The 23,980-nt window shown below is 41.4% G+C and overlaps 2 protein-coding genes across 6 annotated transcripts in view; one reads left to right on the top strand and one right to left on the bottom strand.

Annotated features, from left to right (window-relative positions):
- LOC114642076 (tripartite motif-containing protein 16-like) overlaps positions 1-23,980 on the bottom strand; it is a 920,397-nt gene that overhangs the window by 152,468 nt on the left and 743,949 nt on the right. The gene's annotated exons all lie outside the window — the stretch shown is intronic.
- Positions 1-23,980, top strand: part of LOC114652550 (E3 ubiquitin/ISG15 ligase TRIM25-like) — a 487,506-nt gene that overhangs the window by 290,745 nt on the left and 172,781 nt on the right. The window contains exons 1-2 of one of the 5 annotated variants that reach the window (XM_051927925.1): positions 18,687-19,375; positions 22,587-22,673. The exons of the other annotated variants lie outside the window; for them this stretch is intronic. Of the exons in view, the coding sequence (XP_051783885.1) occupies positions 18,797-19,375; positions 22,587-22,673 (666 nt within the window). The 5' untranslated portion in view covers positions 18,687-18,796. Of the gene's footprint in view, positions 1-18,686; positions 19,376-22,586; positions 22,674-23,980 lie in introns of those variants that run through there. 5 annotated transcript variants of the gene reach the window in all.

The following is a 23,980-nucleotide window of genomic DNA, read 5'->3' as shown; positions in this document are numbered from 1 at the left end:
TATGGAGTAATCTCTACAAGATACTATTATGTTTGATACTACATGTAAATGTCTCAAAGCACAACATGGATGTCCAATAACATGAAACTCACACACAGAGATCATCAAGAAGTCATAACCTGATCATCAAAGGGGTTGATCCTGAGGGGTGGAGACCTTCAGACAGGCAGAGGAGTCAGCAAGTTGGGAAATATCTTTTCCTGCATGTCAAAGGTTAGGATTTTCCCAGCTTGTTTAAGAATATTTTTTTCTTGTTTTTAATTTAGAAATATTAATTTAGAGGTAGTGCAGGGAGTCAAAACTGAATCAAACTAGTTACTTTGAAGTGTTCTAGCAGTGTAAGGTAGGGGGGTTTGGACAACACTGAGGGACCCCAAAATCAATTATCCATCAGAGGTCATGTGCTCACGCCACAATGTTTCTTTTTAGTTATATTTTGAATTTTTAGGAAAACGTAACTTAAAATTATTATAAATAAATAAAGTCAGTTTTATTTGTCCTGAAGCTGACAGAGATTAAATGCTGCCCCATAAAAAAATATATATGAACTTAAACACTTTTGGTCAGTAAAACTCTCCTTAATATCAGTAGAACAAATTATTTACACAGCCGTCACCATACATATAAAACATGGGGAGGAGAGACCAGGAACTGTCACAACCACCATTCCAGCTCCAGATACCAACAGCCAGGTCCTCACAATGATGAGGCTGATGTTATACACACATTCTGGAATATCAATGTACAGAATTGGCTGGCCAGATGGTGTCCCAGGACAGGTTCTTATAGACTGTGCTGCGGAGCTAGCGGAGGTATTTACAAATACAGTGGTACTTCGGTATACGTCCGCTTTGGAAAAAGTCCAACTTGGTGTACGTCCTGTTTGGATGCAAACAATTTTGCTTGATATACGACCTTTGTTTGGAATACGACTCGCGTGCTAGAACAACACGTGCTACCCTTGTTTACCTCTCTCGAGGCAAAGCCACGACTGCCCACGAGCGTCAGTACGCCAGTTGCTAGCATTCAGTGAACAACCCGCGTTATAACTCTATGTGAATTTTCACATGACTTTGTGTTTTTTTGTGTAAATTTGAATTGATTGTTGAAAAGTATGAAGGTGGCATGCGTATCTGGGACATGGCTGCTGCATACCATATGCCGAGGACAATGGTATCTACGATTGTGAAAAACAGACATTATTAAAAAGTAAAGTGAGGTTACATTTTAATTTATTTAATCTAATTGCTTTTTTATTTATGTATTTTAGTATTAAGCAGTGTTTAAATTATTTTAAACAACCCCATCAATGTATAATATGCCAATAACAGTAGGATTTTTTTTCATGGGAACGGGCTAATCATTTTCCCTTTATTTCTTATGGGAAAAATGTATTTGGTATAAGTCCTGTTTGGTATAAGTCAAAAGATCTGGAATGGATTAAGGATATATACCGAGGTACCACTGTATCTTCAATTGATCTCTATCACAGTGCACTCTCCCTACCTGCCTGAAGACATCTACCACAGTAACATTTCAATAGCAGACCTCAGTAATCTGCCTCAGTGATTACAGGCCAGTAGGATTAACACCAGCAATCATGAAGTGACTGGAAAGACAGGTCCTCAAGTACATCAAAGCTTCTTTCCCACCCACTCTAGACCATCACCAATACGCATATAGATCCAGTAGGCCAATAGACTGCACCATTTCCCCTGTCCTCCACACTGTACTGCTCCACCTGGATCAGTGAGGGACATATACATGGCTGCTGTTTGTGGATTACAGTTCTGCTTTTAATACTATCATATCCAGCAGAATGTTTTCCAAGATGTCTGACCTGGGTCTTCAGCATAACATCTGCCTGTGGATACAGGACTTTTTAACAAACCGGCCACAGTCAGACATGATGGGACCCCACCCCTCCCCCACCTTGTCACTCAGCATAGGAGCACCACAAGGCTGTGTGCTGAGCCCTTTCCTTTCCTCTGTAAATACATAAGTGTAAATACCAGCCAACAACACAAATGCGATTATTAAATTTGCAGGCGATACAACAATAGTGGGGCTGATCAGGTGTGAAGATTGACTGAGTGATGCACAGAGAATAACTTGATACTTAACACCAAAAAATTAAAGAACTAATCATTGATTTCGGGAAGAAGCAGGATGATCTTCAGCCACTGTATATGAACAGAGACAGAGTGGACAGAATGGACAGAGTTTCGAGTTTTAAGTTCTTGGGTATTTACAGCTCAGAAGACCTAACATGGTCAATAAACATAAAGTCACTGGTTAAAAAAGCACAACAGCGAATCTACTTCCTGAGAAGCCTCAAGAAGGTTCATCTGTCACAAAAGCTTTTGGTGTCATTCTATCTTTGTTCCATTGAGAGGATCCTGACTTATGGGATACTTAGGTGGTACAGCAAAAGCTCAGCAGCTGACAAAAAGGTTCTGCAGAGAATCATAACTACAGCAGAGAAAATCACCATCACACATTTGACTACCTTGGAAGACGTTGACACCTCTCAATGTCTGCGGAAGACATCCAGCATTATGAAGGACTTGTAACACCTAAAAGACAAACTGAACTTCTCCACTCAGGGAAGGGATATACTGTTGGTCTATTAGAGTGTGGACAACAAGACTGATGAACAGTTTCCATCCCTAAGTGATTACTACACTAAAGTCTGTAATGAAATCACACATCTCATAGAAATTACTGCGGAATATCATATTTATCATTATCATTTATTTATTATTTTTCTTAACTCATGCAATATTTTTATTTATTTATTTATTGAATATGCTGGCAATTGTGTAGTGTGTGGGCTGTCTGTCAGAATATTGGATATGTGGTTTTTGAAAGTATGTTTTTGAGCATTGTTTTGGGCGGTGTACCGGAATCACATTGTATGTGTTATGCCAAGACAATAAAGGAATGTTATCTTATCTAAATGACAGACTGAACTGTGAGTTTTGACCTGTGAAGGATTTGAATCTCATCAGTTTAAGTATGGCAGAGATGTTTAAAATATGACAGTAGTTAGTGTCATCTTTTATTAGATGTCTTCTTGAACAAGTCTCAGTTTCATGCAAATTTAGTTTCTCATACAGACATAGATAGATGGAGAAGGTTGTCCAGTGGTGCAGATTAAAGCAGAAACTTTGAGACTTTTGTATGTATTGGGAATGGTAATCAAATATGAAAAGACATTTTGTGTTTGGCTGAATGTCCTGCTCTTGTCATGTTGGATAAACACTTCAGATCTTTTGAATTTTCCTTTAAAGATCCTCCAAGCCCAAACACCCCAGGCTGATCAGAATCCTTGTAAAACTTGCTCTTCCCTGCAGGAAGTGGATGTGGTTCTTGGTATCTGAGAGCTTCTTCAACTCGGTGTCACTCCTCTTTAGCACCTTGATCTTCTTTTTCAGTTGCTCCACTGCTTCTTCAGGCTTCTCCATGTCTTTATTTTCTTGTTCTCTTATTCTCTCAGTTGGTTTCCTTCAAATGTCCTCAATGCAGTGAATCAGATCAGCTAAGCTCTTCTTGTTTTCCTCTATCTTTCTTTCTGTAGAGATCTGATTGGAAGGAGAAAACCATTGAATTGTGTCATCTAATAAGAATGTCCAGTCACAGGACACATTTGTTATTATTTAAATGTAAAGGACAATTTGAAGAGGCAGGCATTCCAGCCAAGATAGTTGATGGTACCTTCAATAGATGGGAGGATGTCTTGCAAATATTAAACTGAAGTGCTAGCGGATGGACAGGGGTTTCATTTAATTTCATGAGTACTTTGTGTATATACTGTATTGACACACATTTACTTTTCTTTTCAAAACTTAGCATTGTTCGTATTTCTTTCTCATTAATTGACTCCTCATTATAATCCCACCGTCATAACTATGGCTTTTATGACTATGGCTTACCCAGGTGTCATTGGTAATCAGCACTACAAAATAGTAAGGGGGAGACTACAGGACAGAGGGATAGTAATAGATATGTGACAATTGGACATAAGTAAAAGGTAAGAGGTCCAGTGATCTCAACCCCAGAGCTGGAGGTGTCCATCCATTTTCAGTAACTTACAAATCTGGATGACTAAACTCTGAGATAGTATGCAGGGATGAGGAGTCCCAAAAGGTCTCCTCCAAATCAATCTCCAGAAAGAGGGAAGTAGTGATAGTCAGGGACTCAAATATTATTGGAATTCTGATGAAACTTTTCTAAAAGGACAGAGAGTCTGATATGGTGTGCTGCTTTCCTGGTATGCAGATAAATTATATCCTTGGATGAGTAGAGTAGGAGATGATCCAGCTATCATTGTCAGGGTTACCCAGTTATCCCTGAACAAGTGACATAGGTAAAGTGAGGCTGCCAGTCTTCAGGACAAATTTAAAAAGTTTGGTGCAAAGCTGAGGAGCAGAATTGACAAAGTAGTCATCTCTGTAGTTCTTATCAGTCCAGGTAAGAGTGAGATGATTAGAAGTCTTAACACAAATATTAAAATATGGGGTAGGATTAAGGGGTCAGGGTGGGTTCCTTGGAATTGGATAGCCAATAATGTAAGATTAACTTGTATCAAAATTAAATGAATGGAAGCAATGATTAAGGAAAGATTGAGCAGCACATATCAAGAATAGGAGTATGAGTGGACAGTAGTGATGGGTGACTATATTCTCATTGGCAGCCTTCTTCCCCATGTACTAAAACATTGTGAAAATGTATACTGGTGCAGAGTACAGTCAGTCGGATGGTGCAGACAGACAGCACTTACATGCTTGCATTTTGTGGGCTCTTCTTCTTGGGTAAAGCCTGGTAGTGTGGCTCCTGTGGAACTTTGGAAAGGATACTGGGTTTGATAACAACAACAACAACAATATTTATTTATATAGAACATTTTCATACAAAAAGTAGCTCAAAGTGCTTTACGTAATGAAGAAAAGAAAAATAAAAGACAAAATAAGGAGTTAAAATGGGGCAACATTAGTTAACATAGAAAAGGAGTAAGGTCCGATGGCCAGGATGGACAGAAAAAACAAAAAAAAACTCCAGAAAGCTGGAGAAAAAAATAAAATCTGTAGGGGTTCCAGGCCACGAGACCACCCAGTCCCCTCTGGGCATTCTACCTAACATAAATGAAATAGTCCTCTTTGTAGTTAGGGTTCTCACAGAGTCACTTGATGCTGATGGTCATACAGACTTCTGGCTTTTAATCCATCCATCATTTTTGGAACATCATGGTACTTAGAGTAGATGATGGTGGCACATGCCACCACCAAAAGGACACCGGAAAAGGAAACAGAAGAGAGAGTAGGGGTTAGTACAGTTTTTAGAGCCACCATGAATGGTTATTATAATGAATTGGATATACAGTGTATTAGGATTAAATTACAGTGAAGTTATGAGAAGGCCATGTTACAATAATGTGTTTTCAGCAGTTTTTTAAAGTGCTCCACTGTATTAGCCTGGCGAATTCCTACTGGCAGGCTATTCCAGATTTTAGGTGCATAACAGCAGAAGGCCACCCGCCTCACCACTTCTTTTAAGTTTTGCTCTTGGAATTCTAAGGAGACACTCAATTGAGGATCTGAGGTTACGATTTGGAATATAAGATGTCAGACATTCCGATATATAGGATGGGGTGAGATTATTTAAGGCTTTATAAACCATAAGCAAAATTTTAAAGTCAATCCTGAATGAATGAATGATGGAGTTATGGAGAATGAGTGCTGGTGGTGTTACCTCTGATCACCATATGAATTGTGTGAAGCAAAACTGTTGGCATGGATGTTTGTGCAGACAGTGTGTGAGGAACATGAAAGTGTGTGGAGACACATGGAAGGAGATATGAAGAATTGGGATAACGGCATTAGCATAGTGAGTGATCAAGGAAACAGATATTAGAATAACCTTTAGAGACCATTATTTGTTGCTTTTAGCCTCATACAACATTGACCACCCCAACAAAGAAAATAAAAAGCATATTATACAGATTTTTTATTTCACAATTGTGAAATTGCTTGCAAAACAAAGTTTAGAATGAAAATCAGTTTGTGAAACAAAACTCTGCCTTTTCACTCCTTACTAGTGAGCAGTCAGCAGGGGTTTAGATGGGGATTTTCAAAAATATGCAGCAATTCAATGAGGGAGCAACAAAAGCAGACAAGCATAAAATTAGTATACCAGTGGGGAGGCCATTAGGTCAGGACGGCTCTCCCTTAGTCACTTGTCCTTACTCGACTGTCACGTCTGTCACTTCACCAGTGTCTTGATTGGACTGCTCAGTGTTGAGTGACATGTTGTGTTCTGCCCAATTTATCTGAACTGAAGATGCACCCCAGTGGTCTGGACTTGATGCGTTTAGTACTTTAGTACATTAGGTGGCGCTAAACTGGTTAGTGTGAGTCTGTAAGGCACAAAATCACAAAAATAGGACATCAAGAATAAAGAATGAGAAGAATAAATTAGACAGGGAAAGTTTAGTTTGTCCAGAAATAGAAATATACATGACAAGTACTTTCTATGCTGTGTAAAAAATTTCTGATAAATGGATTTTAGGAGCATTGGACATGAGGCAGAGATCAGCAGTGGACAGAGTGCCAGTCCATTGAAGGTCAGGACCTAAAGAAACTCACACTGCCAGTCATACAGGGCCACGTTAGAGTCGCTGCCAATCAACAAAATCAACATATAGGGATGTGGGAGAAAAACTGGAGTAGCTGGAGGAAAACACAAAATATATTGGTAGAAGGGAACAGGTCCACATGGACAATGAATGGAGGACAATGGATCTGTGAAGCAGCAGCATTGACCACTAAATTTAACACATTAAGCTGTGGAGTTAAATAAAGCTGTGAAGAGACCATTAAGGAATGTCACCCCAACCGGTCCAAGAACATCAGTGCCAACCTGCAGTACAAGGTAATGTGGAGGGGGGGGGTACATGTTTATGCTCCGGGTGACAATCCAATGGACATTAAGGTCATGCTGTGTGAATCTGTAACGAATATCACAATAAACCCTGTGGATGGTGAAATGGTGTGAAGGACACAATGAAACTTCTTCTTCTCATCACCCTTTTCCCTGCCCTTACGTGTCATTAGTAGAGAAGCTGTGCCAAGTTTAATTTCTCATGTGTCTAATGCAGTGTTTCTCAACCTTTTTCATTGTGTGCTCCATTTTTTCATATTAGTTTTTGTGCCCCCCCCCCCCCCCCCCCTAAAGTTTTTATGCACATTTTCAGATTTTTGATTATATTGAGATCCACCCAGCAACACTAAATTTTAATTTGGGAATGCACTATTGGTAGAAGTGCTCAAGTCTCGATCACACTTAAGCATCACTAATATTTTTTATAATCAAAATATACAGTCACACATGTGACATATTAAAATTAAAATCCATGTGATGAAATATACGTAAAATTCAAACATTTCTTCGGTTTTCATTAAATTTCAAGAAATGTTTTAGTAATTTTAAGAATTCCACAATTTAAATTATTCTTTTCTATAATAATACAAATTAAATTACAAATATCATAACTACTCTTAAGAATTCTATCACGTCTTATTTCTAAAACAATAAGTGACATATTAGTGATTATAGAAGTGCCGTCTAACGGTGAGAGAGAGGACTGCACTTGAATTCTGATGTCTGCTGATGGCGGGCAGGCCTCTCCACGTGACATACAGTATATATACAGTAACACAGCACGCCACTGGCTCGTCTACTTGTCACTCTGTTGTCACTCTCAGCAGCTCCTGTGCCAGGTTTTCTGCAGTACGTCTCTCAGTAAACTCACAACAGCCAAGATGGCAGGATGTCACCTTAAAGTTTCCAATAAAGTGACAAATGACAGACACGTATTTGCAGGTCGTTCTGGATGTCCGGCAGTCAATTGTCAGGAAAACTGCTGAAGCTTTTTTGACCCTGTCTTGTCACAATGCACACTCCGTGTTATATAGTCCTGGAATAATAGGGATGAGGTTTGTCTACTGGGGAGATCATACATGGGGTTTATAGCTTGGACAAAAGTTTTAAATCATTTGTCTTCCACAATGAAAATGGATGAAAGTCACAGGCTATTATTTTATCCAGCTTTATTTTGGTTTGAGTGGCAGAAGGCTGTGATATACCTGCAGTTTTAGGCAGGCCAGTGGATGCTGCTGCAGAAGTTCTTGGCTCAAAACAGGACACTTTTCATGGGTCAGTGGCTGGCAGCCTGAGGAGAGACGGCGAGCTCTCCAACAGCGGAACGGACTGCTGAGCGCTTCTTAGATGTCTGTGCAGGTTTGGTGTTGACCCTGCTCTGATCTGACGGATATTTTCATTTTACAAATTCTGCACTCTCAGATATCATTGAAAGGCAGCAAGATGCCGCTTCTTTTTCACTTTTCGCTCATTTCTTCACTTTTTCCCGACGCGCATGCATTTCAATCCGACAGTCTCTGTGGCTCTATGTACCTGGCCTGTGCCACTACGCTCGCTGTCTTCGCAGCGTCTGCCCCCTTCATTCTTTCACATAATGGTATGATCCTAGCCTGTCTTTACTTCTGATTGGTCGTATGCCGTGCCCATCAAAATAAAGTCCCGCCCTTGCCTGCATGGATTCTCTGCGGTTAAAGACTGTTCTACCCGACAGGAGTCGGCTCTTCTCGTTCACTACAAAGAATCGGCTCTTAAAGGCGAACGACATATCACGATACGCGGTCATTTACACGAATATCACAGAGCCGATAGTCCAAATACTCGGTGTGATTTTACTACCATAAACAGTTGCAATAAACAAGTTTGTTTTAATAAATAGCTTCTTCTTCGATTTCCATTTTTTCTTCGCGACTCACTTGTAGATATCTCACTCAACAGGTTGAACCACACTGCTGTAAGGCTAAAATAATGGGAACTGTGCCGGTAAGCGTCAGCGCGCAGCTTCACTGATGAGGGCCAAACTGCGGACAGCCTCGACACGGAGCTTCATGCTTGAAAGAAGGAAAAAAAAAGCCTTTAACAACTGATTAAATAAGCTAACTAAAAGACAAGCGTTTAACACTGATTAAATAAGCTAACTAATATGTTCTGCTGTAACTTTATTTATTATCATTAGGACATACAAAGAGGCATTGGCATATAAACCTAAATGCTAACCTCACCATACAGTATCTGTGTGTCTCATATAAAAGCCTTCAAACGCACTCAGCGGTGCTGTTCATTCTTGGCGCTCGGCTGCTCACCCGTCTGTCAGGGCTAAGCTGCTGCTAACTTCACGGACATGGATGTGCAGTGAAAGGCCCGTAACCTTCAATAATCAGCTCTAAACCCCTATATACAGTAGCTCAGACTGGGCAGATATCAGAATGCGTTTTATTTTAACGTTATTGCCCAAAGTATTACTGAGCCCTAATAAATGTAACTGCCATTAAGTGCTTATATGTTTGATGTGCCAGCCTAAGAGCCTGCCCAGTACTCACACAGCCAAAGGCCCGGCCTGCAGTTTGTTTGTCTTCTGTCAGTGAGCGGCTCAGCACCGGAGTTCACAAAACAAGATCTGCCTGTGAAAAGGCTGGCAAGCCAGGGCCCTTCTGCTGAAATAAATGGTGTCCTTTTAAAGTTACCTCAGGCCTACACTTTTCAAAGCTAATAGCACTAAAACTAATAATAAAGCATATTGATCCCTAATCAAAATTCTCAACATTATCCACCTTAATAAAAGGAAAAGTGTCTCTGTGTCTGTGTATCTGCGTGTCAATTCAGTTCCTATGTCTCTCTCCAACAGATGGCACAATACAATCATTTGTAGTAATAAAATGAACTGTATTTGTCACTCCAGCAAATGGTACATCACAAATACTAACACTGCTTTTATGAATCCAACACCAAATGGTGTGTAACAGAGACATCATGTTAAATTTGTCATTCCAACAGATGGCACATCTCAGACATTAACATGGCTTTTACAAATTCCATACTAAATCTATATCTACAAAGGAGAGTTGGGATCCGTGTGGCTGTGTTTGTGTGTTTGTGGGGGGACGGAGAGTTAAGGCGGGTGTTGGAGTCACGTGATCATCTCCCCTCCCACTCACCTCATTTCATTCACTTCAGTTAGTCCTTTCTCCTTTACTGATTTACTGTTTAGTAGACGCGGTACTTACTGAATAGTATTTTTTTCCTTTAGTGTTTCTTAGTGTTTAGTAGACGCGGTGTGCCGGTGTTCCCGGCGATGTTGCGGTTTAGTGTTACTTTCTACTTTGTTTTTTGTACTTTAGTGTTTAATAATAAATAATAATAATGCATTACATTTATATAGCGCTTTTCTCAGTACTCAAAGCGCTAAAATAGTGAGTGATACTTAGCTGATAGCAGTGTAGAAGCAGCACGGCACAACGGAGCCGGTAAGACAGGCGGGTGTGGTAGCGTAGGTGAGCGTCGATAGCAAGCAGCAGGAGGAGGAAGCAGGATTTGGATGTTCCAATACACAGCCATAAACAGTAACGCTTGGTAATTTCAGGCGTGATCGCCCCGGAGCCATAAACCATAAGCCAGGTTAGTATGAACATCAGATCAGTTCCGGGTCGTAGGGTACTGTAAAATGAAACGGGAGCAGATCAGCATAGCGAATATAATCACGGAGACAGATCATCCCGAGGTGCGAGATCGCCAGGTACAAAGAAATGTTCGTAGGTCTCGTCCCGTGATCCACAGACTCAGCTGTTCCCAGTAAAGTGGAGTCCATAAAATCTGTAAATATTAAGTGAAATCCATGCAATTCGAGTCAGCTGTATCCACGAACTATACGTACAATAAACAAAATAAAACAAGTGTAAGAAAGTGCAGAATTAAGGCGAATTTTGCGAAAAGTGTTGTTAACAGGGAGGAGCGGCAACAACAAGCGTGCGCCAGCGTCACCTCACCTGCTATGATAAAGCAATTATAATAAAGAAGTTTAGTAGACTTTTACTTTATCTCATTTAGTGTTCTTCCCGGCGGTGTTGCCGTTTTTTAGTGTTAGTGTCTACTTAGTGTTTGTGTTTAGTGTTATGGAAGGAGTGATCTTACCACTGTCAGATTTTGCAATGAATGAGTTGGTAAATAATGATTATTTATCAACAGATCACATGAGCAAATTCAACGAAATTTTAGCTGCGCATACAATTTTCCAACCTCAAATGGTTTTGCTAATGTGGACTCCTGACATACCTATAATGCCCATTTCACAAAATGCAAAACATATTCAAATATTACCTTCTGCAGCGACTGAACGAGTGACTCACTGGGTGTGTACCTAATATGATGGTGCTGTAATTCATGTCTATGACAGTTTAAACGCTGATAAAAAATTCAACCTCACCGAAGAGCAGCTTCGTTTCCTTCGTGCTTTGTTTCCTTACAAACCTCCCATAGTTTATGAAGACGCACAGCAACAATTAAATCATACAGATTCTGGTGTATTCTCAGTTGCATTTGCTGTGTGTATGTCTTTAGGTATTGACCCAAGTGATCAAGTTTTTACTATTTCTTCAATGCGAAATCACTTACAAATAATTTTTGTTACTCGACAATTGCTTCCATTCCCTGTCGAAAGTAGCCGACGGGCGACACCAGTTACAAGTATTCAGTGCATTCAAAGACCTGTACGAAGTACGGCGACTAACACAGTCACTCATAAAAGGGGAGATGACTCGGTGCAGAAAATGGGGATTGAAACTACCTGGGAGGACATGCAATCAACGAGGCGATTAAACGGATCTCAAGAGACGTCTTCTAGGTTGGAAAAAAAGAGCTTGGCTGCCAAAACCATATATACACATATATATACATATACATCTATATAAATAAAAATGTAAATGTTCGTTTGTTCAAAACCTTAAATCTCCGAAAGTTCTTCAGCGATTGCTTTGAAATTTTGACACAACGTTGCATTCGAATACGCGCGTGTTTTTATATACATATTATAAAGACGTCACACCTGTGACAGGTAAAAAGATGCTTTTTTTGAAAACACAGCACCATCTGTTGGACTTAAAAGCAACACACGCCATACTAAATATTTTACGATTCTATTTCAATGTTTCGATCAAATACATTTGTAAGTACGTGAATAAAGGCAGCGACATGGCAGTTTTTGGCGTTCAACCAGAAAGAAGTGATAGGAATGCAGTCATACATATCGATGAAATCGCACAGTATTAGGCTGGAAGATACATAAGCAGCAATGAAGCTGTATGGCGAATTCTTTCATTTCCCATACATGAATGAAGTCCAGATGTTGTTCACTTAGAAGTACATCTAGAAAATGGACAACGCGTTTATTTCACAGCTGCCAATGTGCAACTAATAGCCCTGAATAGATAGATAGATAGATAGATAGATAGATAGATAGATAGATAGATAGATAGATAGATAGATAGATAGATAGATAGATAGATAGATAGATAGATAGATAGATAGATAGATAGATAGATAGATAGATAGATAGATAGATAGATAGATAGATAGATACTTTATTAATCCCAGGGGGAAATTCACATACTCCAGCAGCAAAAAATATTAAATTAAAGAGTAATAAAAAATGCAGGTAAAAAACAGACAATAACTTGAATAATGTTCAACGTTTACCCCCTCTGGTGGAATTGAAGAGTCGCATAGTTTGGGGGAGGAATGATCTTCTCAGTCTGTCAGTGGAGCAGGACAGTGACAGCAGTCTGTCGCTGAAACTGCTCCTCTGTCTGGAGATGACACTGTTTAATGGATGTAGTGGATTCTCCATAATTGACAGGAGCCTGCTGAGTGCCCGTTGCTCTGCTACGGATGTCAAACCGTCCAGCTCTATGCCAACAATAGAGCCTGCCTTCCTCACCAGTTTGTCCAGGCGTGAGGCATCCTTCTTCTTAATGCTGCCTCCCCAGCACACCACTGCGTAGAAGAGGGCACTCGCCACAACCATCTGATAGAATATCTGCAGCATCTTACTGCAGATGTTGAAGGATGCCAGTCTTCTAAGGAAGTACAGGCGGCTCTGTCCTTTCTTGCACAGAGAATCAGTATTGGCAGTCCAGTCCAATTTATCGTCCAGCTGCACTCCCAGGTATTTATAGGTCTGCACCCTCTGCACACAGTCACCTCTGATGATCACGGGGTCCATGAGGGGCCTGGGTCTCCTAAAATCCACCACCAGTTCCTTGGTTTTGCTGGTGTTCAGTTGTAGGTGGTTTAAGTCGCACCATTTAACAAAGTCCTTGATGAGGTTTCTATACTCCTCCTCCTGCCCACTCCTGATGCAGCCCACGATAGCAGTGTCGTCAGCAAACTTTTGCACGTGGCAGGACTCTGAGTTATATTGGAAGTCCGATGTATATAGGCTGAACAGGACCGGAGAAAGTACAGTCCCCTGCAGCGCTCCTGTGTTGCTGACCACAATGTCAGATCTGCAATTCTCGAGACGCACATACTGAGGTCTGTTTGTAAGATAGTCCACGATCCATGCCACCAGGTATGAATCTACTCCCATCTCAGTCAGCTTATCCCTAAGGAGCAGAGGTTGGATGGTGTTGAAGGCTCTAGAGAAGTCTAGAAACATAATTCTTACAGCGCCACTGCCTCTGTCCAAGTGGGAGAGGGATCAATGTAGCATATAGATGATGGCATCTTCCGCTCCCACCTTCTCCTGGTATGCGAACTGCAGAGGGTCGAGGGCGTGTTGGACCTGTGGCCTCAGGTGGTGAAGCAGCAGCCTCTCCATGGTCTTCATCACATGTGATGTTAGAGCGACAGGCCGGAAGTCATTCAGCTCACCAGGACGTGATACCTTTGGGACTGGGGTGATGCAAGATGTTTTCCAAAGCCTCGGGACTTTCCCCTGTTCCAGGCTCAGGTTGAAGATGCGCTGTAGAGGACCCCCTAGCTCTGATGCACAGACCTTCAGCAGTCGTGGCGATACTCCATCTGGACCTGCTGCTTTGCTGGCACAAAGTTTCCTCAGCTCTCTGCTCACTTGCGCTGCTGTAATTGTGGGTGGGGATGTCTCTCCTATTTTGGTATCAGCAGAAGGATGTGTACAGAGTGCAGTAGTCCGAGGTGAGAGTGGGTTAGGGTGGTCAAACCTGTTAAAGAAGATGTTCATTTGGTTTGCTCTCTTCACGTCTCTCTCGATGGTGGTACCCCGCTTCGAGCTGCAGCCAGTGATGATCTTCATCCCATCCCACACTTCCTTCATGCTGTTGTTCTGCAACTTCTGCTCCAGCTTTCTCCTGTACTGCTCCTTTGCCGCCCTGAGCTGGACTCGGAGTTCCTTCTGCACGCGCTTGAGCTCATGCACCATCTTTAAAGGCTCTTTTCTTCTGGTTCAAAAGGCCCTTGATGTCACTTGTAATCCATGGCTTGTTGTTAGCATAGCAGCGTACTGTTCTTACTGGAACTACAATGTCCATACAGAAGATGATGTAGTCAGTAGTGCAGTCAACAACCTCCTCAATGTTCTCACTATGTGATCCCTGCAGGATATCCCAGTTCCAAAACATTGTCTCAGAGCATTCTCAGCCTCCGGGGTCCACTTCCTGAATGATTGTGTGGTTACAGGTAGGACTCTCACTTTTGGTTTGTAGTGAGGCTGAAGCAGAACCAGGTTATGATCTCCTTTCCCAAGCACAGGCAGTGGGGTGGCACTGTATGCGTCTTTAAAGTTTACATACAGTAAGTCAATAGTCTTATTTCCCCGGGTGTTGCAGTCCACATACTGGGAGAATGCAGGTAACATTTTGTCCAGCGTCACATGGTTAAAGTCTCCAGCGATTAGCACAAGTGCCTCGGGGTGCTGCGTTTGTAACTTAGCAACAGCAGAATGGATGATGTCACTCTCTAGCTCCACATCCGCCCGAGGAGGAATATACACGATGACAACAATGACATGTCCAAACTCTCTGGGCAAGTAATAGGGACGCAGACTTATGGCCAACAGTTCGATGTCCCTGCAGCAAGTGGAGATTTTGACTTTAACATGTCCAGAGTGACACCACTGTGTATTAACATAGAGAGCGAGTCCTCCTCCTTTGTGCTTACCACAGGTACTTGCGTCTCTGTCCGCTCTAACTGTGCTAAACCCGGGTAGCTCCACATTAGCATCTGGGATGGTGTTAGTTAGCCACGTTTCGCAGAAACAGAACAAACTGCATTCTCTGTAGGTTCTGACATTTTTCACCAGTGCAGCCAGTTCGTCGATCTTATTTGAGATTGAGTTCACATTCCCCAGAATAACAGAAGGCACCGAAGGCTTAAAACGCCACTTTCTCGCAAGCCGCTTCATTTTTAGCTTAGTGCCGGCTCTGCTGCCACGATACCACCTTCTTACCTCGTCAGGTAAATAGGGAACCACACCGGCACTGGCATTTGTTCTCAGCGCTCGAAGTTGAGTACTTGAATAGGCGAGTCTCGGCGTGTAAAAATCCATGCCCACGTTGTAAAAGTAAGTGTGTCCAGGGAACAAATCCACATAAAATAAAGTAATAGGAGTGATCAATAAATAAAAATAGAAAAATAAAAGTAGAAAAATGCACATACATATACAGTCATACACGGAGCTGCTGAAAAGGCTGCCACTCTCGGTGGCGCCGGATGTTGATGAATGTACATATATATATAATATATATATATAATATACATGTACACACACACACATACACAGTATATATACACATATACATCTATACTAATAAAAGGCAAAGCCCTCGCTGACTCACTCATCACTAACTCTCCAACTTCCCGTGTAGGTAGAAGGCTGAAATTTGGCAGGCTCATTCCTTACAGCTTACTTACAAAAGTTAAGCAGGTTTCATTTCGAAATTCTACACGTAACGGTCATAACAGTCGACAACGTCCGCCATATTAAAGTTTCGTATTTATGGCCCCATCTTCATGAAATTTGGTAGGCGGCTTCCCTGCGCTCACCGAAACCGATGTACGTACTTATTTCGGTGGTTTGACACCACTGTCGGCCGCCATATAGAACTTTCCAATGGTCTTTGTTACTTAATGGGCCCATCTTCAAGAAATTTGGTACGCGGTTTCCCAAGGCTAACTGAATCCTACTTACGTACATATATACGTCCATAGCCTGCAGCTCTGTCCACACTCTGAATCCTCCAGGCACTCCTGAACATAATCTAATTTTGAAGGTTGGGGTACCAATAATGTTACTGAGAAATTTACAGCCACCGAAACTTTGTAATGGCACGAGACTTCAGGTCACATGCTTGCAAAAGAACCTAATCGAGGCAACTATTTTTACTGGCGGTGGCTCAGGGGAGAGAGTTTTTATTCCTCGCATCCCCGTTATACCCTCTGATCTCCCATTTCAATTCAAACGCCTCCAGTTTCCAGTAAGGCTCTGCTTTGCAATGACAATTAATAAGTCTCAGGGACAAACTCTACAAAAGGTTGGCATTGATTTGAGGCAAGATTGCTTTTCACATGGCCAACTATACGTTGCATGCTCAAGAGTAAGCTCAGCGCACAGCTTGGTCATATTACAACCGGAGGGGCGAACTGACAACGTGGTATACAAAGACATCCTTAACAAATAATTATTGGTACATTTTCCCTCAGTTTATTATTTAAAATTTTAAAACAGTACTTTGCCGCTGCGAAGCGCGGGTATTTTGCTAGTTGTATATAACAGAGACATACACATTGTTATTTGTCATTCCAACATTCTATACATTCTATTACTACAAATGTTTGTAATGTGTCATCTGTTGGAATGGAAAATGTAATGCATTTTATTAATACATGAATTACATTCCAATAGGTGGTGCACTGCAGATGATAACGCTGAGGTCCACGTTGATTACTTACTTTTTCATCCCAGATTATTAAATGCCACATTCTTTTGACATTTCTTTACTTTGTCTTTATGTCTTGAGTGACTGAAGCAAATATTAGGGCAACGGATGTTGGAAGTTGCTGCTTTCTTGCCCAGGGTGTTAGCAACGCTAATAGGTTGCACTTGAATAATAATAATAATTCTTTTTATTTTTATATTGCTTTTCTCACTACTCAAAGTGTTTCCACACAGTGAGTGGGGAGCCACTTCAACCACCACTAATGTGCAGCATCCACCTGATGATGTGACGGCAGCCATTTTTGTGCCAGTATGCTCACCACACATGAGCTATTAGATGGTAAAGTGGTGAGAGAAACAGTTAGCTAATGAGAGACAGGGGACAATTAGGGGGACACAATGACAAGACCTTGGAGGGCAATTTAGCCAAGACATCTTCATGGAGGATAAACAGGGATCTTTAATAACCACAGAGAGTCAGGACTTTAGTTTTACACCTCATCTGAATGACAGCACCATTTATACAGCACAGTGTCCTCATTACTGCACAGGGGCACTGGGATCCACATTCAGACCACCAGGTAAGCCCCCTATTGGCCTCACCAACACCTCTTCCAGCAGACACCCAAGCTTTTCCTAGATGGTCTCCAATCCAAGTACTGGCCAGGCCTGAATATGCTTAGGCTGAGGTAGATGACCTGATCTGAAGTGCATGCTACAGAAGAGCAAGTGCAGCAGAAGTAAGACCCCCTTGGTTGGTAACTGGCATAAAACTGAATGTTATATGAGCCTTCATGTGTCTCAGAGACATCTGTACATTTGTTAGTGCTGATGACAGCGAGTCCCAGTGTGGGGCACAGAGAAGTGACAGGCTGGAGGGGTCACACTTATGTACTTAAGTGGAATGAGTCTGAGGTGGGCTATTACAGCGGGACTGGCATCAGGGCATCACTTATACCCAATTGTGTGACTCGGATCTGTGTGTGTTAATCGTAGGGTGCAGGAGTAGACGAGCCTGTTCAACAGACTTGATTAAGTCTCCCAAATCCTGAGATAAAATGATTTGAATAACCAAGAAAATCTAAAAAAACTGTGAAGGAGCCGAGAGCGGCGAGCGCCTGCTGTGTGTTACGTGTCTGTGTGTCTGTCTGTCTGTCTGTCACTTCATTTTTTAATCAGTTTTCATATTTCTACAATCCTTGTGTCTATTAATGAATCCTATGATTCTGTTTCTTAGACTGAGTGGTCTTCAGTTACCTTAAGAGAGTCTAACAGGTGGGGTCTTTACTGAATAATCTGATAAATTACTGGCATGGACAAAGAAAAAAACAAAAATTCATTATCTGAGTGGATTAACATCAGTCAGTCGATTCTGCTGATCGTCTGCCCTTCACATCTTTTAATCTCCGTCTTCTGATCAGTTCTTTCATATCTTTCTCTATCTCTCCCCTTGTGCCGGCCCATACATATACATCTCCTTGGAACGCCGATGAAGCAATTGAGAATGATCGCACCCGCACTCACCCCAATTACCTCATTAACTCCCTGCGGTCATGCAATCATGCCCACGGAGACTGACACGGCTTTCTGGTTTTAAAAACTGGCCACATTTTTTTGAAGCCACGGACCCACATAATAAAAATAATAAGAAATACTGAAATGAGTTAAACTTTAACAGACCCCCTGTGACAAGTCATCTCTTCTGTCACTTTGTGGTCTTCACTCTCTGAGCTCCTGTCTCACATTAACTGTTCACCCTCAGTGTCTCCTCAGATGTTCTCTCTGTGAGTTCTCAGCTTTCTCTTTAAATCTCCTCCTCCTCCTCCTCCTCCTACTCCTCCTCCTCCTCCTCCTCCTCCTCACTGAGCACAGACAAACTTCCACTTTGGTGTCTTCACAAGTCACTTCCTTGTTTGTCTGACTGATTCTCTCTGCCTGCCTCTCCTCAGACTGACGATGGCTGAAGCCCTCCTGTTTGTATCACAGGATGAGTTCACCTGCTCTGTGTGTCTGGACACCCTGACTGACCGCGTGTCACTGCATTGTGGTCACAGTTTCTGTCTGAAGTGCCTCACGGACTGCTGGGATCAGAGCCAAGAGTGCAGCTGTCCTCAGTGCAGACACACTTTCACCACAAGGCCTGAGCTGAACAGAAACGCACTGCTGAATGAAGTCATCAAGAAATTAAAGAAAACAACAATCGGTCCTTCTTCATCTCAGAATTATGCTGGCCCTGGAGACGTGGAGTGTGACTTTTGTACGGGGAAGAAGTTCAGAGCGGTGAAGTCCTGTCTAACCTGTATTGCCTCCTACTGTCAGACTCACCTGCAGCCTCACTATGAAGTAGCAGCCTGGAAGGGACACAAGCTGGTTGATCCTGACAGAAATCTGAAGGAGAAACTCTGTGAGAAACATCAGAAAAGTCTGGAGATATTTTGTAAAACTGATGATTCCTGTATCTGCATGATGTGTGTGGTGACTGGACATAATGGACATAAAATGGTCGAGCTGGAGACGGAAAGAGAAGAAAAACAGGTAAGTTTAATATAAATAAACTAAATACTGCAACAGGAGTTAAGGGTTTTGTGATGTAGTGAGACAAAGAAATCCATTCATCCATCTTAATACCCTCATTGTTGCCTACAGAGTAGTCAGTGGGTCAGCACCTGAGTGTATGGAGACCCTGCTGAAGTCCTCTGCTCCTTCTCTCCCACTCGGTCTGCCAGTGAACAGCGTCTGGTGATGTCACCTCTGCGTGTTATCAGGTCTCAATCCCGACTCTTTTCCTGTGTAGTTCCCACTTGGTGTGACGAGCTGCCCACCTTCACCCGTACTGCTGACTCCCTCAAAGTATTCAAGAAGTAAATGAAGGCCCATCTGTGCTGTGAATATGTCAAACTGATAGAATAAATGTTTTCCATTAACTTGTTGTTTAAGTTTAATTGATTTATTGATTATAAGCTATTTGCTAGTTGTCACATCTTCTCACTTGTGGCAATCAACTTTTATTACCTGTCCTGCTACACGTGCTGAATAAACAGGCCTTGACTTAATGTTACTCGATTATGTTTGCCACTTTTGTAAGTCGCTTTGCCAAGCAAATAAATGTAAAAATGTAACTGTCATATTTATAAATAGCAGGAGGCTGTGGAACCTATCCTGGTGACACTGTGTGTAAGACATGAAACAGTCCAGGGTGAGACACCCAAAGTTATTAATGGACAGTCGAGTGAGCCGAGTGCTCTCATTAAACTGAGTTGACGTTCTTTGTGCTCTGATCAGTTTGTCTTTGAACATCTCAGGCAGTGAAGTTCAAACAACAACCTGCAGCCCAAAACTGTCCACTGGCAGGGGTGCGAGCATCACGTGGGCTACTCGTAGAAATGTCTGACATTCTGACCCTCATGAGGTGTTCTTAGCAAGATGATGTTACCGTTGGCAGATGTGAGTGTAGTAAGTGACCATGCAATGTCATCATAAACGTAATTCAATCCAAGGCTTGACACATCAATAGAGACACGAGGTACGTGTGCTTAGCCGGTTGTTTTCATTTGTCTTGTTTGTCCATTTTTAAAGAATTTGAGGTTAAATTTGAGCTGATTGCAAGGCCTTTTAAGAGACACGTCATAGTCACATGTCAATCTATGTCGTTCTCCAGAGTTAATTGTAAGATAATTAACAAGAAATTCACTTCAAAAATTTCAATATACTATTCCTGTGTAGATTTTCTTATTTTAACGAAATAACTAATCATGTACTTCATTAGTGATTAGAGATCCATCCATCCATCCATTTTCCAAACCGCTGAATCTGAACACAGGGTCACGGGGGTCTGCTGGAGCCAATCCTAGCCAACACAGGGCACAAGGCAGGGAACCAATCCCGGGCAGGGTGCCAACCCACCGCAGGACTGATTAGAGATCATTTTATTTATTTTAACAATAAGGACATTATGAATGTCAAACCCCTGAGGGATAATCCCACCTAATGTATGATTATGACAAAGACTCTGAGCTTTCACAAAACTCTAACAAGTCCAGCAGGAGTGTAAAGAACTTGCTAGAATTGTAAGTCTGACCATCATAGTCAGTTTTAAAATCCCCCATCACTACCACACAACCACAATGTACAGTAAGTTCAGATAAAGACACTTAATTTCAGTCCAGCATTTGGTGCTTCTTCAAATAAAGGAATACTGTAGTGTCACATTGGCTCTGGGAGGTCTCAGTAAGTGACACAAATGTGTCTGAGTCCTCACTTTAATATTAAAAGAGCTCGGCTCACAGGTGAAGATGTGTTTAGCAACCAACATCTTAAACAACATTGAAGTCTATGAAGTGGCCTGATATTTTTCAGTTTACTGTGAATCAGGTCACTAATGTCAACACCTAATTCTTGGTCTACTTATGTTTGTTATTGTTTGTGTATCAGTTGATTTGGATTCTTTAACATAAATCAATTCCTCAGATTCCTCAGACAGACATCCACTTGTAGGACAGACTCACACTACTTGGTCAGAAGCTCATTTTCTTAAGGTGCTACTACCTGCCCCTCTTTTATTGACTCGTAACTTCAGCTCAGATGTCAGTCCACTTCACCAGGACAATCTTTGACAGTTTTGGGTGTCATCTGATCAGTCCGATCAAACACAGCAAATGACACCCAATGATGTCTCAGTATGTCACTCTTTATCACTTTGTGACTGAAGGAACCAAAACTCAACCCCTTGCAAACTTGATGGACAACACTTAGCAGAAAGTAGCAGTAAAAATGCTTGATTTCTGTGCATCCATGACACCTATTGCAGCAAGTCCACTCCGTCCTTTATAACCCTTTGAGGGCATTGGAACTCTGACCTCTGGCTGCTATCTGCCTGGATTAGCTTCTGCCCTCTAATAAGACCCTTATTGTGAACATCACAAAGGCTAAATGATCTCTTCTACTCCAAAAGGTAACATAGTGCCAGACTGTAAGAGCTGAAGACCACCTGTAGCAGACTTGGACGTGGGTGTCACATTCAGTTCTGCCTGATAAAGGTTATCAAAGTGCACAAGTAAGAGAGACCACACATAAAACATCTCTAGTGAATTGCTGAAGATGGAAATCAAGTGATCTCAGTTTACACAGAAGTTGTACATTTTTTCCAGCAAAAGAAAACCAGTAGGAGTGAATCTTCAAAAACCGTAAACTGCAGTGCAGCCCACAATCACAAAGAGAAAAGGCAGAGAGACAGAAAAGAATCTGTTAGAAGAAAGAAAAGCAAACTGAATGTTCTTCCATGTGTGCCAGAGTAAGCTCTCCATGGACACAACAATCTGGACAAAGCATCACCTCAACCTGAGTGACCATAAACCAAGTCAGGAGTTCAACTGCTTGGAGTCTGAGAACTTCTGACTGTAACTTGGTAGTTAAGATAAAGCCAGGGGGTGAATTCTGGGAATTGACATCACCATAACTGTGTGAAGGAGAAGACTTTAGCTGTTGTGATAGTCTCTTCATAAATTCAATAACAAAAATAAAGTGGACTTGTATCAGTTCAGAGCAGCATTACACACACGCAGACACACAGACACATACCTTTTTCTTTTAATCTTTTTGTCATTCCTGTTTATTAATTCAAGTCTAAGTTGTGTCATGAAATGTAAAACAAATGTGAAAATATCAGGAGTCAGAAAGAGAAGAAGAAATCACAAAGTGAACGTGAATTCTGATCTGACCACGCGTGTCCTCTTGTGTGTCCAAACAGAAACAGACACTGAGTGACATCAAGAGGAGACTTGAGGAGAGAGAGAAGACACTGAAGGAGATGAGGAGGGTGATGGAGGAGATGAAGGTGAGTGGAATAGGAAGATAACACTTCATATCAAAGAGGGGAGAAATAAATGAAAACTTGAAGAGCAGCAGAGCTTCACTGGTGATGATGAGTAGGGACACGAGAAGGGAGAGTTAGAGAAGACGTTATGTGGTGTCCTTCATGGCCTTTCACTGTTGACAGAATCCCAGGTGTTATTCAGTGGAGATTCAGACAGCATCAGCTGCTTAAAGGGGACTTAACTCTACTGACAGAAACTCACACCGAAGGTCGTCGCTGATGTTCTGAATTAGATCAGCGGGCACAATGTCCATTAATGGTCTTTTTTTTTTTTTTCAAGAAAGTAGCATTGCGTGCTATCAAGTTCAAATTATACATGAAATAAGTTTAAAAGTCAAACTAAAAAATAATAATAAAAAATCCGAAAGTTAAAATAGAAAACAGTAACAAAAAAACTAAAAATAAAAAAAAACTACCAAACAGATATTCTGGAACAGGAACCCAAGAAAAAGAGGACCAACAATAATTTATGAAAGTAAATAAATCAATAAAGAAACAGAGGTGGGTAGTAACGAGTAATCTATCTATCTATCTATCTATCTATCTATCTATCTATCTATCTATCTATCTATCTATCTATCTATCTATCTATCTATCTATCTATCTATCTATCTATCTATCTATCTATCTATCTATCTATCTATCTATCTATCTATCTATCTATCTATCTATCTAATTTCCTCAGTCTTATGTAGACTTGAACTTCTGATCACTATGTCACTACTGCTCCTCAGCTTTGTACCTAACTCTTTAAATTGTCCTGCAGAACTGGTGGTCTGATCCTACCTTTTATAATTGCTCAATTAGAGCTGGACACATTTGACAATGACATCTGGATCCTTCCTTTCCTGCTCTGGCCAGTAGCATATCCACCCAACCAGAGAGGTTTTCCACATGTGTACCAAAAGGCAAAATACCATATGAGACTCTCTGTATCTGGACTAAAGCTTCATCTAAATTCCATAATAAATAAATTCCATATTATCATTTCTTCCCTCTTTCTAGGGGCTGGTAGAGGTGACCTTTTAGGGCTTCTCATTCCTGCCATCTGTCGCAGAGTTATCTGAGTCACTGTCCAGATGTGCAAAGTTCTAAAAACAGCACAACACCTCCAGCTTTGGGGCTGATGATCCTGGACAGCAGGCACCTTTTACCTTACATTTACTTCCCACGTAGTAACGCCCCACCAGGTTTCATCATATAAGTGTGAGCCATAGATGCAATAAGAAATTCATACAAAGTTCAAAAATTAAGTAGAAATACATCAA

This window comes from Erpetoichthys calabaricus, chromosome 5 (assembly GCF_900747795.2).
Source record: "Erpetoichthys calabaricus chromosome 5, fErpCal1.3, whole genome shotgun sequence".
NCBI classification, from domain to species: Eukaryota; Metazoa; Chordata; class Cladistia; order Polypteriformes; family Polypteridae; genus Erpetoichthys; species Erpetoichthys calabaricus.
This window is presented reverse-complemented; position numbering and strand designations above follow the sequence as displayed.